The sequence below is a fragment of the Anopheles stephensi genome, chromosome 3 (genome assembly GCF_013141755.1).
Source record: "Anopheles stephensi strain Indian chromosome 3, UCI_ANSTEP_V1.0, whole genome shotgun sequence".
Lineage (NCBI taxonomy): Eukaryota > Metazoa > Arthropoda > Insecta > Diptera > Culicidae > Anopheles > Anopheles stephensi.
The window spans coordinates 86271416-86284004 of NC_050203.1; the positions used below are offsets into that span (position 1 = coordinate 86271416).

At 45.4% G+C, this 12589-nt stretch overlaps 1 protein-coding gene across 3 annotated transcripts in view; it reads left to right on the top strand.

Moving 5' to 3' along the window:
• The window catches only part of LOC118513915, a 116880-nt gene extending 105064 nt beyond the window's left edge, over positions 1-11816 (top strand). For all 3 annotated transcript variants that reach the window (XM_036060265.1, XM_036060267.1, XM_036060266.1), the window contains exon 3: positions 1329-11816. In XM_036060265.1, coding sequence (XP_035916158.1) covers positions 1329-4289 — 2961 coding nt within the window. In that variant the 3' untranslated portion in view covers positions 4290-11816. The remainder of the gene's footprint in view (positions 1-1328) is intronic.
• The last annotated feature ends 773 nt before the right edge of the window (positions 11817-12589 follow it).

Genomic DNA, 12589 nt, shown 5'->3' on the forward strand with positions numbered 1-12589 from the left:
CTAAAGATACGATCTTAAAAGCACGATTTAAAATAAAATTAAGCTTTTATTCGCTGCTTTTAGTGCACACATTCGCTTTCGAGCAACGCTTCCACCGAAGTTTCACACGTGCGCACAGTTGACAGTTGAACACGATCCGCTGCTTGGACAGGTGCAGCAACAGCATGGCACCCAGGGTAGTCTAGAACTAAACGACAAAAAAAACCTGTTCAATTATCAGCCGTGTGTAAGCCCGGTTCCGTCTCGTCTCGATTTGCACAACGATCAATGATGCTGCATTCCCCAACGGCTCGACACCCGAAGGGGACCTTCGCTCCTCAGAAGTTGTACAAATATTCCACCAGCCAAAGAGGCATCCCCTTTTGTGTAGAGCTAGAAAAGTCGGACTGAAAGTGCACAGAAAAGAATGCGCCGGACGGACGATTGGTGATGAATATAAAGCGATGCAAGTGTGTGTGTGTGTGTGTGCCCGCGCTGGGTTTGATCGATGGTTACGGTCCGTTTTTTTGAGGCATAGAGAAACGGTTGCAATTTTCCTGACTTTCCACCATACTACTACTAGCCGGATGAGACAGTGTGGCGATTTCCTTCGGAGAAACGAACGAGCGAACGCGAACCATAGGAGAAGTCCAATGATCAACCTGTAGTTGGAGGAATTACCGGGTGGAAGGAATTGCTTCATTCTTTTCTTTCGGTTGCTCACATTAACTCCACTCCGCCCGGGTTGGCCTGCCCTGCATGACAGCATAGCAGCATAGTTGACAAATGCGCAACCGAGGCAAAGGAATGTAGTAGCGAGCTGTGTAAGCAGGAGCGAACGAGCGCACCCTTACGTAGCCCTGTGCGTCGCCACGTCTTCGCGCAAACCTATCTCGCTGTGATAACTTAATTTATGAAATGGCTTTTTCCTTAGCCGGATGACGGGAAGGCATGCAATGGGAGTTGAGTCCACAACCAGAACGGCCAAGTTCAAGATAAAGGGGTAGACCGGGGCAGAAAAAGACGCAACACCTTGTATGGAAGAGAATAGCGCTGGTGGTGCAGAAATGGAGCAACGCAGCAGTCACTTTGTGCCTTTGGTCCTTTTTTTCGCACGCTCTTAGAATTTATCGCGATAAGAAATGGGGGGGATTTTGTTTACAAATTGTGAGGTGCATTGAAGTTGCAAGATGTTTGTATGAGTATGTTCTGTTTAAGATTGACTGAGGTACTTCTGACATTGTCCTAGACCTAAAAAAGAGAGGATATCAGTACAAAATTTGTATCCTCAGGCTCGTTTAAGGCGTCCTGAACTAATGTATGTCTTCGCTTGGCTCTTCTCGTTTTAGGCGGCCTTCGAAGATGGCAGTCCAATTGCCATCAAAGCGGAACCACTGGACATTCCACTAAAGAAACCAAAGCTTATGAGCGACGTTGCATCGCTATATCACTGCAGCACCAACAGTAGCAGCAGTAGCAACAATGGTGGCGGCAGCCGGCAACAACACTACGCGGCCCAACAGCAACTGCTTGTGCAGCAGCAACAGCACCATCTGCATCACCACCAGCAACAGCAGCAAACGAGTGCAGCCTTCCGGCCCTGGACTGCCCAGCAGAAGGCACAGAAGTACGCACAGCAACAGCAGCAGGCGCTGCTCCTGCAGCAGATGGCTCCTTACGCGAACGGTACGACCACCACGATCGTGAACGGCACGATTCGGGCAACCTCACCAGGCGGTACCATTCTCACCCTCAGTCAAGAACCGCCACTGCTGCAAAATCCCGAAAACGTTGTCCCCATGTCCGAGACGGACAAGTTCGAGCGGTCCTACCAACCGAACGTGGCGCTTGTGCCACGTAAAACGATTCTGTGCGGTAAAGAATCTTCCACCACAGTCACACCTGCGCAGCGACGAGAGTATGATGGTAAAGATCGCTCGGTGATCAAGTGCGAGGTGGTGCAGATCAAGCAGGAAAGTCCATCGACACCTCCGGCAACGTCGGTGTTAGGGTCGGGTGGCAGCTCGGCAGTGGATGGACCGATGCGGTCGGTGATCAAGTGTGATGTGCAGATAAAGCAGGAACGTCCCGGCACACCTTTATCGATCGGTCGGTCAAGGGGAGATAGTCGGGGAGACAACAGTCGATCACCCGGTCCGCCGACACACATTCCCGTATCGCCACCGTCACCACCACCACCAGCACCACCTGGGACATCGCATCAGCACCAACTGTCACAGGGTGCGATCGCGATCAGTACGATCATTGCCAAACAACATCACCCGCAGCAGGTCTCTTCGATGGCAACGTACGGCGGCGGCGGCGGCGGCGGCAGCAACAGCAACAGCCCCGGTCCAATCCCGCTGGATGTGCCACATTCTGGGTCGTCTGGATCGAACGAAATCACCTCGTCGACGTCGCCGCTACCACCGACCTCCATCGTTATAAACATGAACGGTGGGGAAGGTGTTGCGGGTGGAGACGGGGAGGGAGGAAGGGGAGACAAGCCAAAGCTAGTGCTAATAAAGGAACCGATCAGTCCTCCGCTGAGCGCCCATACGCCCACATCCCGGCGCACTCCTCCCGGCCATATGCTTCAACAGCAGCAAGTAGTAGGAGTTGGTGGTGCGGGCCATCACTCGCAGCAGGTCGTGTCATCGCCACCACCTTCCCACCATCAGCCGCTGTATCTGCACCATCACCAGGTGTTACAGCAACCGCAGCACCATCACTTCCGATCTCATCATCCCGGAACGACGGGCCCGGGCACGACGATCATCCACCGGAACGGGCTACCGATCGTGGGCAATTCGGAGTTTGAACTGTCGACTGACACGGACGACGACAGTCAGGCGGGCGAGCCGGATAGTAGCAACGTTCCCTCCACGATGGAGCTGATCGGCGAGGTGCTGAAGGAGGTGGAGCAGGAAACGAAGAAACAGATACTGGACATCTTCAATGTGCTGCTGCAGGAAAGCCGTGTCGAGCACCATCGGCTGCAGATGGAGATTCGCGCCAAGGACGAACAGGTGATGGAGATGCAGCGGCACAACATGGAGTTGCAGCGACAGGCGGACCACTTCCAGCAACAGAACCATCACCTGCGGAACGATCTTGATCGCGCGCTGCTGAAGATCGATTCGCTGCGAGAGCACCAACATCAACTCTCGCAACACCACCATCATCAGCAACATCAGCAGCACCACATAATGGTGCGGGAAACGTTGGGTGGAGTGGGTGAGTCCAGCACGTCCTCGACGCCTCCCTCGCCCTTGTCGCTGGTCAGCAACGGTAGCAACAGCAACCACAGTCATCAGCTGATCGAGCGACGGAACAGCTTCCCGGAGAAGTCGGAGATCATCATGAAGCCGCTGAAGAAGCTGTTGCGCCGGAGTCCGGACGATTCGACGACGGTGCTGATGCTGGCATCGCCACCGCCACAAACCACTGGCAGCTTGCCACCGTCACTGCCAGCCTGCCTGTCAATTACGGCGACCACCGTGTCGATACCGGCACCGAAAGCGGCCTCCACTCAGCTGTCGGCCCAGGATGTGGAGCCGCCAGCGCGGGAAGACATTCGGCGGCAGCACCACAGCTCCTCCTCATCCACGTCTCCATCGCCAACGGGGCAGCAAACGGCGGGAGTGTTGCTACAATCGCCTTCACCCGCTGCTCCACACCAACAACCACCAACAAGTGCCACCAATGTACCTGTATCAACGACAACGATAACGGCAGTGAGTACCGCAGTGAATGGCAGTAGTAGTGGTCCAGCGCCAGCGACAGGCGCTGCCAGTTCCGTCTCCAACCCATCAACTCCGTCGGTGGAGAATGGCCCTTCATCGGGATCTCCGATCGTGGTAGTTATTCCGGTGAGCAGCAGTGGGCCGCTGCCAAAAGATGCCGCTTCACCGAGGCCACCGGTTTCGCGGAGTGTGTCGCCTGTCGCTTCGCCACGGTGCGATCGCGATGCCAAAGGATCCCGTTCACCAACATCATCTCCCGAAGGGAAGGATGACCCGGACGAGGAAGATGAGGACGAGCCGATGGAAGACGCGACTCGGGATGCGGGATCTCCAGCTCCAGCGGCGGATGCGAAGGCTAATGCGGAAGAAAATGGCGGTTCTCAGACGACGAAAGCGTCGATCAACGTGAAAGCGGCCATTGGGACGACAACCATCACTAGCAACAGTGCATCGTCCGGTGGCAGCAACCAGGAGAACGATTCGCCGAACCGCTCCAAAGCAGGCAACAACAACAACAACAACAACAACAGTAGCGCCGGTGTGCGGAGTAGCTGTGACAACTGATAGTTTGTAATCCGTTGGCGCTGAACCAGCGGGACGACATTGTGACGCAACCGGCAGATCGTATCCTAATGTGTAGCGCGTGTTATTAGCACCTTAAAACTGTTATTTATCTTTCGTTACCAACCCTGGGTGAAGTGGCCGTACAGGCAGGGCCGTTGCAGGCCGGTTGCGCGAAAGCTTACACACACGCGCGAACACACGTACACAAAGTGAAGCATTTTCCGTAGGATCCGTGCGCTCAGCGGAAGCGCAAAGTCGCATTGCTTCGAGTTTGTCCAAGCCAAAATCAAAGTGTTGTGTGTTTTAATTGGTATTCGTTTCGTTCCCACCTAAATTATTTATGTCTAGCAGCTTAATGATAATGGGGCACGCAGAACAGAACAGCAGGACGGCAGGATTAGGACGAGCCAGTGCTCGAACGTCGGTAATCGATACGCAACTTAAGTTTAGTCACCGTACAACTAATGAGCGCTCCGGTCACTAATCGCGCGAATTACTGTACACGTGCGGCTAGCGTTACCCAGCAAATCGTATATAGTACGCGCAAATTAGCAGTTCATCCGGAGCACAAACGGCACGGCGACCTAGAGCCGTTCTCCGCATCGCAACATCGAAAACGTGTTAAATAATAATTATCAATCGAGGTACTGTTAAAAAAAAAACCCCCGGTTGATAAAACAAAAATCCACAAGTTGTGAAATTAGACACAGCGCACGATTAACCACTTCTTCCCATCTGTTCTGTCTGTCTGATGCGCGCGCGCGCGCCACTGTCCGGGTTAGGTAGAGTAGGGAGTAGACGTGTGCACGTAGGCTTTAGGTTTCGTTTAATTAACCACTAAGTGGTTTAAAATATGCTAGCTATATCGATAGACGACACGATAACCGAACACCGAAATCCCGAAACTGACGAGCAGAAGCAAGTGCACAAGCGCAAACGAGCGATAGCAATGGATAAGAAAAGCGAACTATCTGCTAGTAGCAAGTAAGTGAAACGGTTTAAGAAAAAAGGATAAAGTCAAATGATAACTACTACTACTACTACTACTACTACTACATTTAAACATGTGCACATAAGCAAAGCGAAAAAAAAAGCAAAAAGAGAAGAAGAACAAAAAAAGAAGAAACTAAACAAAGCAGCTTCGTAAAGAGAGGATAAGCGTATGGAACACTTCTTAAAGGTTAAGGTAAGAAAAGCAAACTGTTTTTAAAACAAGCGTTTCACGAGTTAATCCCTAACGATAAAGCATGTATAACAAACAACACACAAAGTACAGTAGTAGTAGCAGGAGAGGAAGAACAAAGAAGGAGCAAAAAAAAAACATCGGTAATTGGTAAAATCGTAAGAAATAGTTCACACCTAGCGAGATGGTTCCGTGCATTACGAACCGGAACCGAACCGGCGTTCAAATGCCGCATGTAAATAGTTTTCCCATCCAAAAATGTAATGTACCCACACACACACACGGACACACGTGACACTGCGTGTTTTCTTGGTGTGCTCCAGTTTAGTTTTTCACCTTCCGTTCGAACGCCCGTATCGAAGCGAAGCGTCTAGTGCCAGTTATTATTATCGAATCCCTTCGCTGCTCCTTGTTTTCTTACGACGCAAAAGTCGGCCGAACTTCTTCTGCTCACGAAATTCGCTAAATTATTTTTCTTCTTTACCAAAAGTAGACAAAAACCGGAAAAAGCTGTCTGTCCCAGCGCCTCTGGGAACCACCTCTGGTGATGAATTATCGTAAAACTACTAATCACTGTGTCACACAGCGCAGTGTCTATCGAGGACCTCGACACGAATTGCCGGCGAATTTTTGGGCAACGTTTCGCGTTACCTTGCTGGTGTAAAATCACCGCCGGCAATAGTTTGGTCGTACTGCGGCACTCCTCAACGCCGCCAACGTTGCAAAGCAACGGAGAGCCCACGGTTTTTCCTTTTCGATGGGGCATCTCCATCGACCGGTTTCTGCCAAATTGCTGCTATTCTTACTACCCATCCTTGTCAATTTAATTTATTAAAATCGACCAACAAAAACAGCCATAAAATGTACGTTTACTTGAGTTTGTCCTTAATGTGTGTTGCTTTCAAAAAGCATTCAACGCGTCCATTTGTGGTGTGCTTAGGTAAGGAAGGATTGTGCAAGTACAAGTTTGGATCCAAACAAAAAGAAGACAAAAGTCTTGCTTTCGGTTACGTTTTTCCTTTCGTACTACAGCTAATGCTTCCTGGTTTATTTTTATTTCTCTACATCGGTGTGAGTTGGGATAAAATTCCTTCTAGCTTAAAGCTTCCTTCCTTTTTAATTATTATTCTTTTTGTAAAATACTTTCTTCTTCTCCCATCCAAAAACAAAAAAACAAGCCGAGGAAGTCGAACCAACGTGGGCGACACTCGACCTTCAAGGATACGAGGATAGGACTCGAGTCGAAATATAAATATAAAAACAAATACTATATAGAAGCATAGCATTGCTGCTGTCGATCTTAAATGTAATTTTTTTGTATAAACAAAAACCACGAGAATAACTTTAACGAGCAACCAACAAACATCTGCAGTCCGTTTGCAAGCAAAACCCCCATGCTGCTTCTACTAGCGTTAATGAAACTTACTACGACAAGTGAAGTAAACTCAAAAAAACCCAACAAAGAAAAACCGAACAAAGTCGAAATGTTACTGAGTGAGTGTGTGTGTGTTTGTATCTCTGTCTCCTTGGCGCTTGTGTGTGTGTGTGTGCGTGCTGACTGTTTTTGTTCTTTGTTTTTGGGGTTTTGTGATGGTGTATATTGAGAAAATGGCCGTGTTCAGGGTGCAGAAGCAAACAACGAATGGTAAAGGTGCATCCATAGCTGGAGCTACTGCAATAAAGCTGCGTCGATCGAAGGAACGGTTCGATCTGTGCTTTGGGTGGTTCCCCACATGCCCCACCCGCTTTGACGAGTAACTGCCAGTTTAAAAAGCAACTTAAAATTTAAAAAACAAAATGTCTTCAGCTCTGTGTTAAAAAAACGAAAGAGAAACGTGTGCGGGAAAAAATCACCCTCAGCAGCCCCAGTTTGTCTTGGTCATAAAACAAGTACCCACATGTTTAAAACAATGGCCAATTTCAAGGCACACCAGAAGAATCCGTACATTGTTTTAAACGCGTGGACGTTTGTTTTGATGGCCCGTTCCGTACGTTCAGCATTGGTTGTTCTGTGTTGTTTTTGCAACGGATGAGTCCCAGCGGATGGGACACAAAGCTTACCTTAAGATACGGACAGCGATAGATTTAGCGAACTTAAAACCCAACTAGCGAAACTGTTTGCCTTATGGATGGTCGAAAAACAAAAAAGATAACCAATACAATCAAGATCGTGGCGGGTCGATCGTTTTGCTTTACCGCCACGTAGTAACGCCCTTGGGTGTTTGAATCCGTGGGGGCCGTTTTTGCATGGATTTTTCCGTTTCGAATTGCTGTCTTTGTATTTGTTTCTATTTGCTACGTGTTTGATTGTGTTTTTGGAAACACTGTTAAACTCACACACACACACGCGCACTTTCAATGGTGGTTTCATGTTTTTTGGGGACAGAGAACCGTCTGTCTCTAGGCCCGCGTTGCGAACAGCAAAAAGAGACTAACAAGCAATTTAGTAACGTAAGATGCAGGGGAAGGGCGCCAATCGGGACGAAGAGGGAAAGTAGAAAGGACGATAAAATCACACAACACACAACTCCTGCTGACACTGATAGAGAAAAAACAACATTCAAAACACATACAACAAACATGCAAACACTTACGTAGGGGAGAATAGGTGAAAAGGAAAGAAAAGAAAAAATACAACATATAACAATACAATAAATAAATATACATAGTTATATATACATGTACGATTCACTATCGTCAAGATTCACTTTCTAGACTCCTGATTGCGAAACGAAGTACAAATTAGAATGTATGCTTTAAAAACACACACTCATAGGGGAAAAGCGAGAACAAAAAGAGGGAGGACGAGGGAAACAAATCTAAATAATAAAAATAACTGCATAAATAAAATCTTTCAAAACTACCTACTCAAGCACACAATAATAAATGCTACTAATGATACTTACAAAGCAAAAACGAATTCGCCGATAGAGCCAATACACCGGATCGAAATGCAATGCCGTTTACCGTTCGAACGCTTTCCGTGGTGTTGTTTTCTTGTCGCAGTTTTTCCGAACTACTTATTTGAATGTTTCATGTGCCAATTGGATTGATTTCGCGTGTTACCGAACTACCGAGCGTTCTTTTAAACTGTTACGAATGTGGTGCATTCCCTGCCCTTTTTTTCTTTGAGGTTCAGAAAAAACAGAAAAAAATATCTGAATATAGAAAAAAAAAGTAAACCCAGTTATAAAAGTCCTCTCGTTTTTAAGAAGAAAAATCACAATTATGCATTGCGCCAAACAATAAACAGAGGAGAATAGTAAAAGAGGATAAAATCAAAACGAACGGTTTAAAAACAAAACAAAAAAAAGCGTAACAAGATAACATCAAATACAAAAACATAAAGAAAAAAGAAAAACAAACACACACACATACAAACACAAAAACTGCACCGTTCAAACCTTAGCCATAACTATTTTTCTACACTTAAACAAATACGTCACAAAAGCGAAGAAAATATGTGGGAAATATATAAAAAAAAGAATGGAACAAGAGAGAGCGGTAAAATAGCAGAAAAAAGCGGTTCATTAATCGTACACGAATTTAATAGTCAAATGTGCATTGTACGTGCGTTAGTGCTGCAAAACTGGCTTTGCAAATCTGTATAATTCAGCAGCAGAGGAAGATGGCTAACAAAAGCTACACAAAACCAACACTCTGAACACAAAACATATATATAAAAATTAGCTATTTTTTGGGATCTTTTCTTGAATGGTTCCATCCCGACTGGGGCTTTTCTTTCTTGTGTACAGCTCCCGTAGGATTTTCCCAATTTAAATATTGTGCGCTTTGGGTTTCCTTCTTCCTAGGAAGAAGGAACAAAAATAGTAGATCTCTTCGTTTTATGCACTTGTTGTTGCAGATACAAAAACTTGTAGCAAATACACACGGACACACACGGAGCAGGATCGTAACAGTTTGCGAGAATCGTATTCATAATTAGCCAAAAGTAGCAAAACAAACTGAAAGTTCTGAAGTAACAAAAACTACCATTACGAAACACTTACACAGAGCAGCGAGAACGACAAAAAAACCTGTAAAAATAGTGAAACATGTATTGACGCTGCAGCAAACAGTAATCGGTCTCCGCGAGCAAGTAAGAACACTATTCAAATTCACACGTACGTAGCAAAACATAGAGACGAAGAAACAGAACAAAAAGGTAGGCAGTAAAAAGAATCAAACTTAACGTGGAAACCAAAAATTGATCGGCATTGTACAAAACCAGAGCAAAACACGACAGAAGATAAGCCGAGGTGCGACTGAGAGTAATAATCGACACGCGAAAAAGCAGAAGAAAACATTCAAATCGAAGCAAAAACACACGCATGCAAGCCGATAAGTTAAGAAAAGTTGCCGTTTTTCGTTTTAATTTTGGCTGTGCCTTTTTTTTGGTTTGAGAAGAAAACGAATTATTAGTCGATTTTTGTTAAATGCCGAATACAACCGCAGCAGAAGCACCGTCAGCTCGGGTCGGTTCCTCAAACTCCTTTTCGAAGCTTTTGGAGGTTTTGGGACACGTTTTTTCTCTCTTTTGCATTGCGAGACGTATTCACTATATTAGCGATCGATCGGACGCAATCGGATGATAAACGATTTAGCTGTACGTACTATTATTACCTTACTACTACGGCTTTCTGTACAAATGGCTTCATGTATATATTTTGTTCTTTTTAAGCTGTCTTAACTCCTTGCGTGTTGGATAGGCACCCTCGTAAGCGTAAGATCGTCCCTGTCGTGTTGCTTCGTGATGACAGAAGTGCGTCTAATGATTAAGTGAATCGCGAAAAAAAAAAGCCAAACAACACACACCCACACGCGTACGCTCTTTTAAAGCGTTGTGGTCTACGTTACTTTTAATAAGCGCTTATTAAGCTTCTTCTGCTCGGTTTCGTTTTCCCACAATAAAAGAAACCCATACACACTCCCTCTCACTCTCCCGTCTATAAGTACGGATTTAGGGGCCGAAAGGAGTCGAAAAGTAGGTAAGCCAGTGCACAAAAAAAAAGAACAAAAAGAAAAGCCCCGATTTGCCTGCCGCGCACTGTTTACAAAAAAAAAACGCTTCTTTCCGGTGAAAGGGAAATGGGATTATTTATTTCTAAACATTTGAGTTTGTGTATAGATTTGCCATTTACATGTTATTTAGTAGCTACGGTTATACTTTAACATATAGAGAGAACTGAAAGTCACAAAGCAAGTATATGTGAGCGATGAGCTGAGATGGAGGTAGAGACCGAGCTCTGATGAAGGTGTGAGTGCATGTGTGAGAGTAAGGCTGATGATGTCCTGATTGATCGATACCCGAAGCGTGCGCCATTTTGTTTCGTAGAATTCCGCAACAAAAAAAAAAAAAGATGGCCAAAGGGAAATCGGCGTCGAGCGCAGGAAAATCAGTCTCTCAAACTATCGCACTACAGAAATACCGTACAATGTTAGCGAATGCAAAAAAAAAACAAACAATTAGAAGAAAAAACACCCACACACAAACACAAATAGGTGTAAGCTTTCAAGAGGAAAAAAGGGGGGCGAACAAAAAGAGAGAAGAAAATAGAAAATTCTTTAAAACAAAGTCAAACACTGAAAAATAACTGTAGTTTTGCAATCTGATACATAATAGTGGCAAAAGAAACGAAAAGAAAAACACAAACTCACAACAAAATAAGGAAAAGCGACAAATGTGCTTACACATACACACCCGGAAACACGTTATATCTGTAGTTGACAAACAAATAGGAACAAAGAAGAAGCAACACACACACACGTCTGTTTCATCTTCTACAAAATAAAATAAAGAGTAAAAACGATTAAAAACTAAATCAACCTCTACATGCGCAAAACCGTATAATCATATAGCAAAACAAACAGAAGACGAAAAACGAAACACTGTAAAAAAGATTGTTTAAGGACACTGAAGTTATGTAGCTTAATCGAACCACGCCATCACGTGTGTGTGTGTGCGCTTGTGAAACAGTAAAACAATTCGTGAACATAGAAGAACAACAAAACAGCACGTGCAAAGGAAATAGATAAAAGAATAAGATAGGAAAAAACGGAGAGAAAGAGAGAGAAAAAACGATAACACTCACAATAGCTGCAAGCAATAAAATGAACAAAAGGAGAGGGGAAAACTCGCGAGATAAACACAGACACACACATACAACATACAGCAAAAATTGCATTCGCAAAACATTTAACCACAAGAGAGATGGAGGGGGATGGAGAAAACAAGAGGAGAAACAAAGAAAAGAGGATCGATGGTGCACATATGCTGCAGGACGATGAAAAGAGAAGAAAGCAAGCGCAAGCGACCGAACATGGCCCCTGCTGGCTTACAAAAACACTGACGAAACGAAGCAGAAGCAGAAAACGAGCAAAGAGGAGAAGAAAATGAAACAAATTTACTGAAATTATTCTAGATACTGAAAGTAATTTAAAACCAGAGAAATAAAATTATAAAATAATTCAAACAAACCTGTTTTTTTGTTGTAAGTTCAAAATATTGAGAACACAAACTCAGCTGAGCTTCAAGCATTCCGTTTTCCGTTTCGTACGAGTGTCTCACTTCAAAGGACACATCTTCTATCCTGTTTAAGTGTCTGCATTTTTTCTCCCCTTCGAGGGATTTGCGCTTTCATCGCTTCCTTGTCGAACGGAAAACCCCGCTAAGCACCGGCCTGGGCTAGGGGGATTTTTCCACTTTTCTTTATCAACTTTTCATCGCTCAAAAAGCATAAAAACGGGTCCTTATTGTTCTACGAAAAAGTGCTTGCTCGTTGCAATCCATGTGTGTGTGTGTGTGTATGTCTGTAGATGATTGGAATAGCTTGCTCACGATGGGTCCGTCCAGGGGCTTCAGCTTGATTCGTCGACAACGTCACCAACGTTTCACAGTCAATTGAAGCTTTCCACGGTCTCGGTCCGTACGGTGTGTAGCTTAGCCCTTGTCGACGCTGAGCGTTGGTGAATAATTAAAAATCCATTTCCTTCGCCGGCCATCTGTCCGCCTGGAAGAGTTCGCATTCGATGCAGAAGTTGCGAAGCTATCGTAAGGACACCACTCGGTGCCTTTTTCAGGTGGAAGCAATTTTAAGTGGATTTTCAACACTGTATA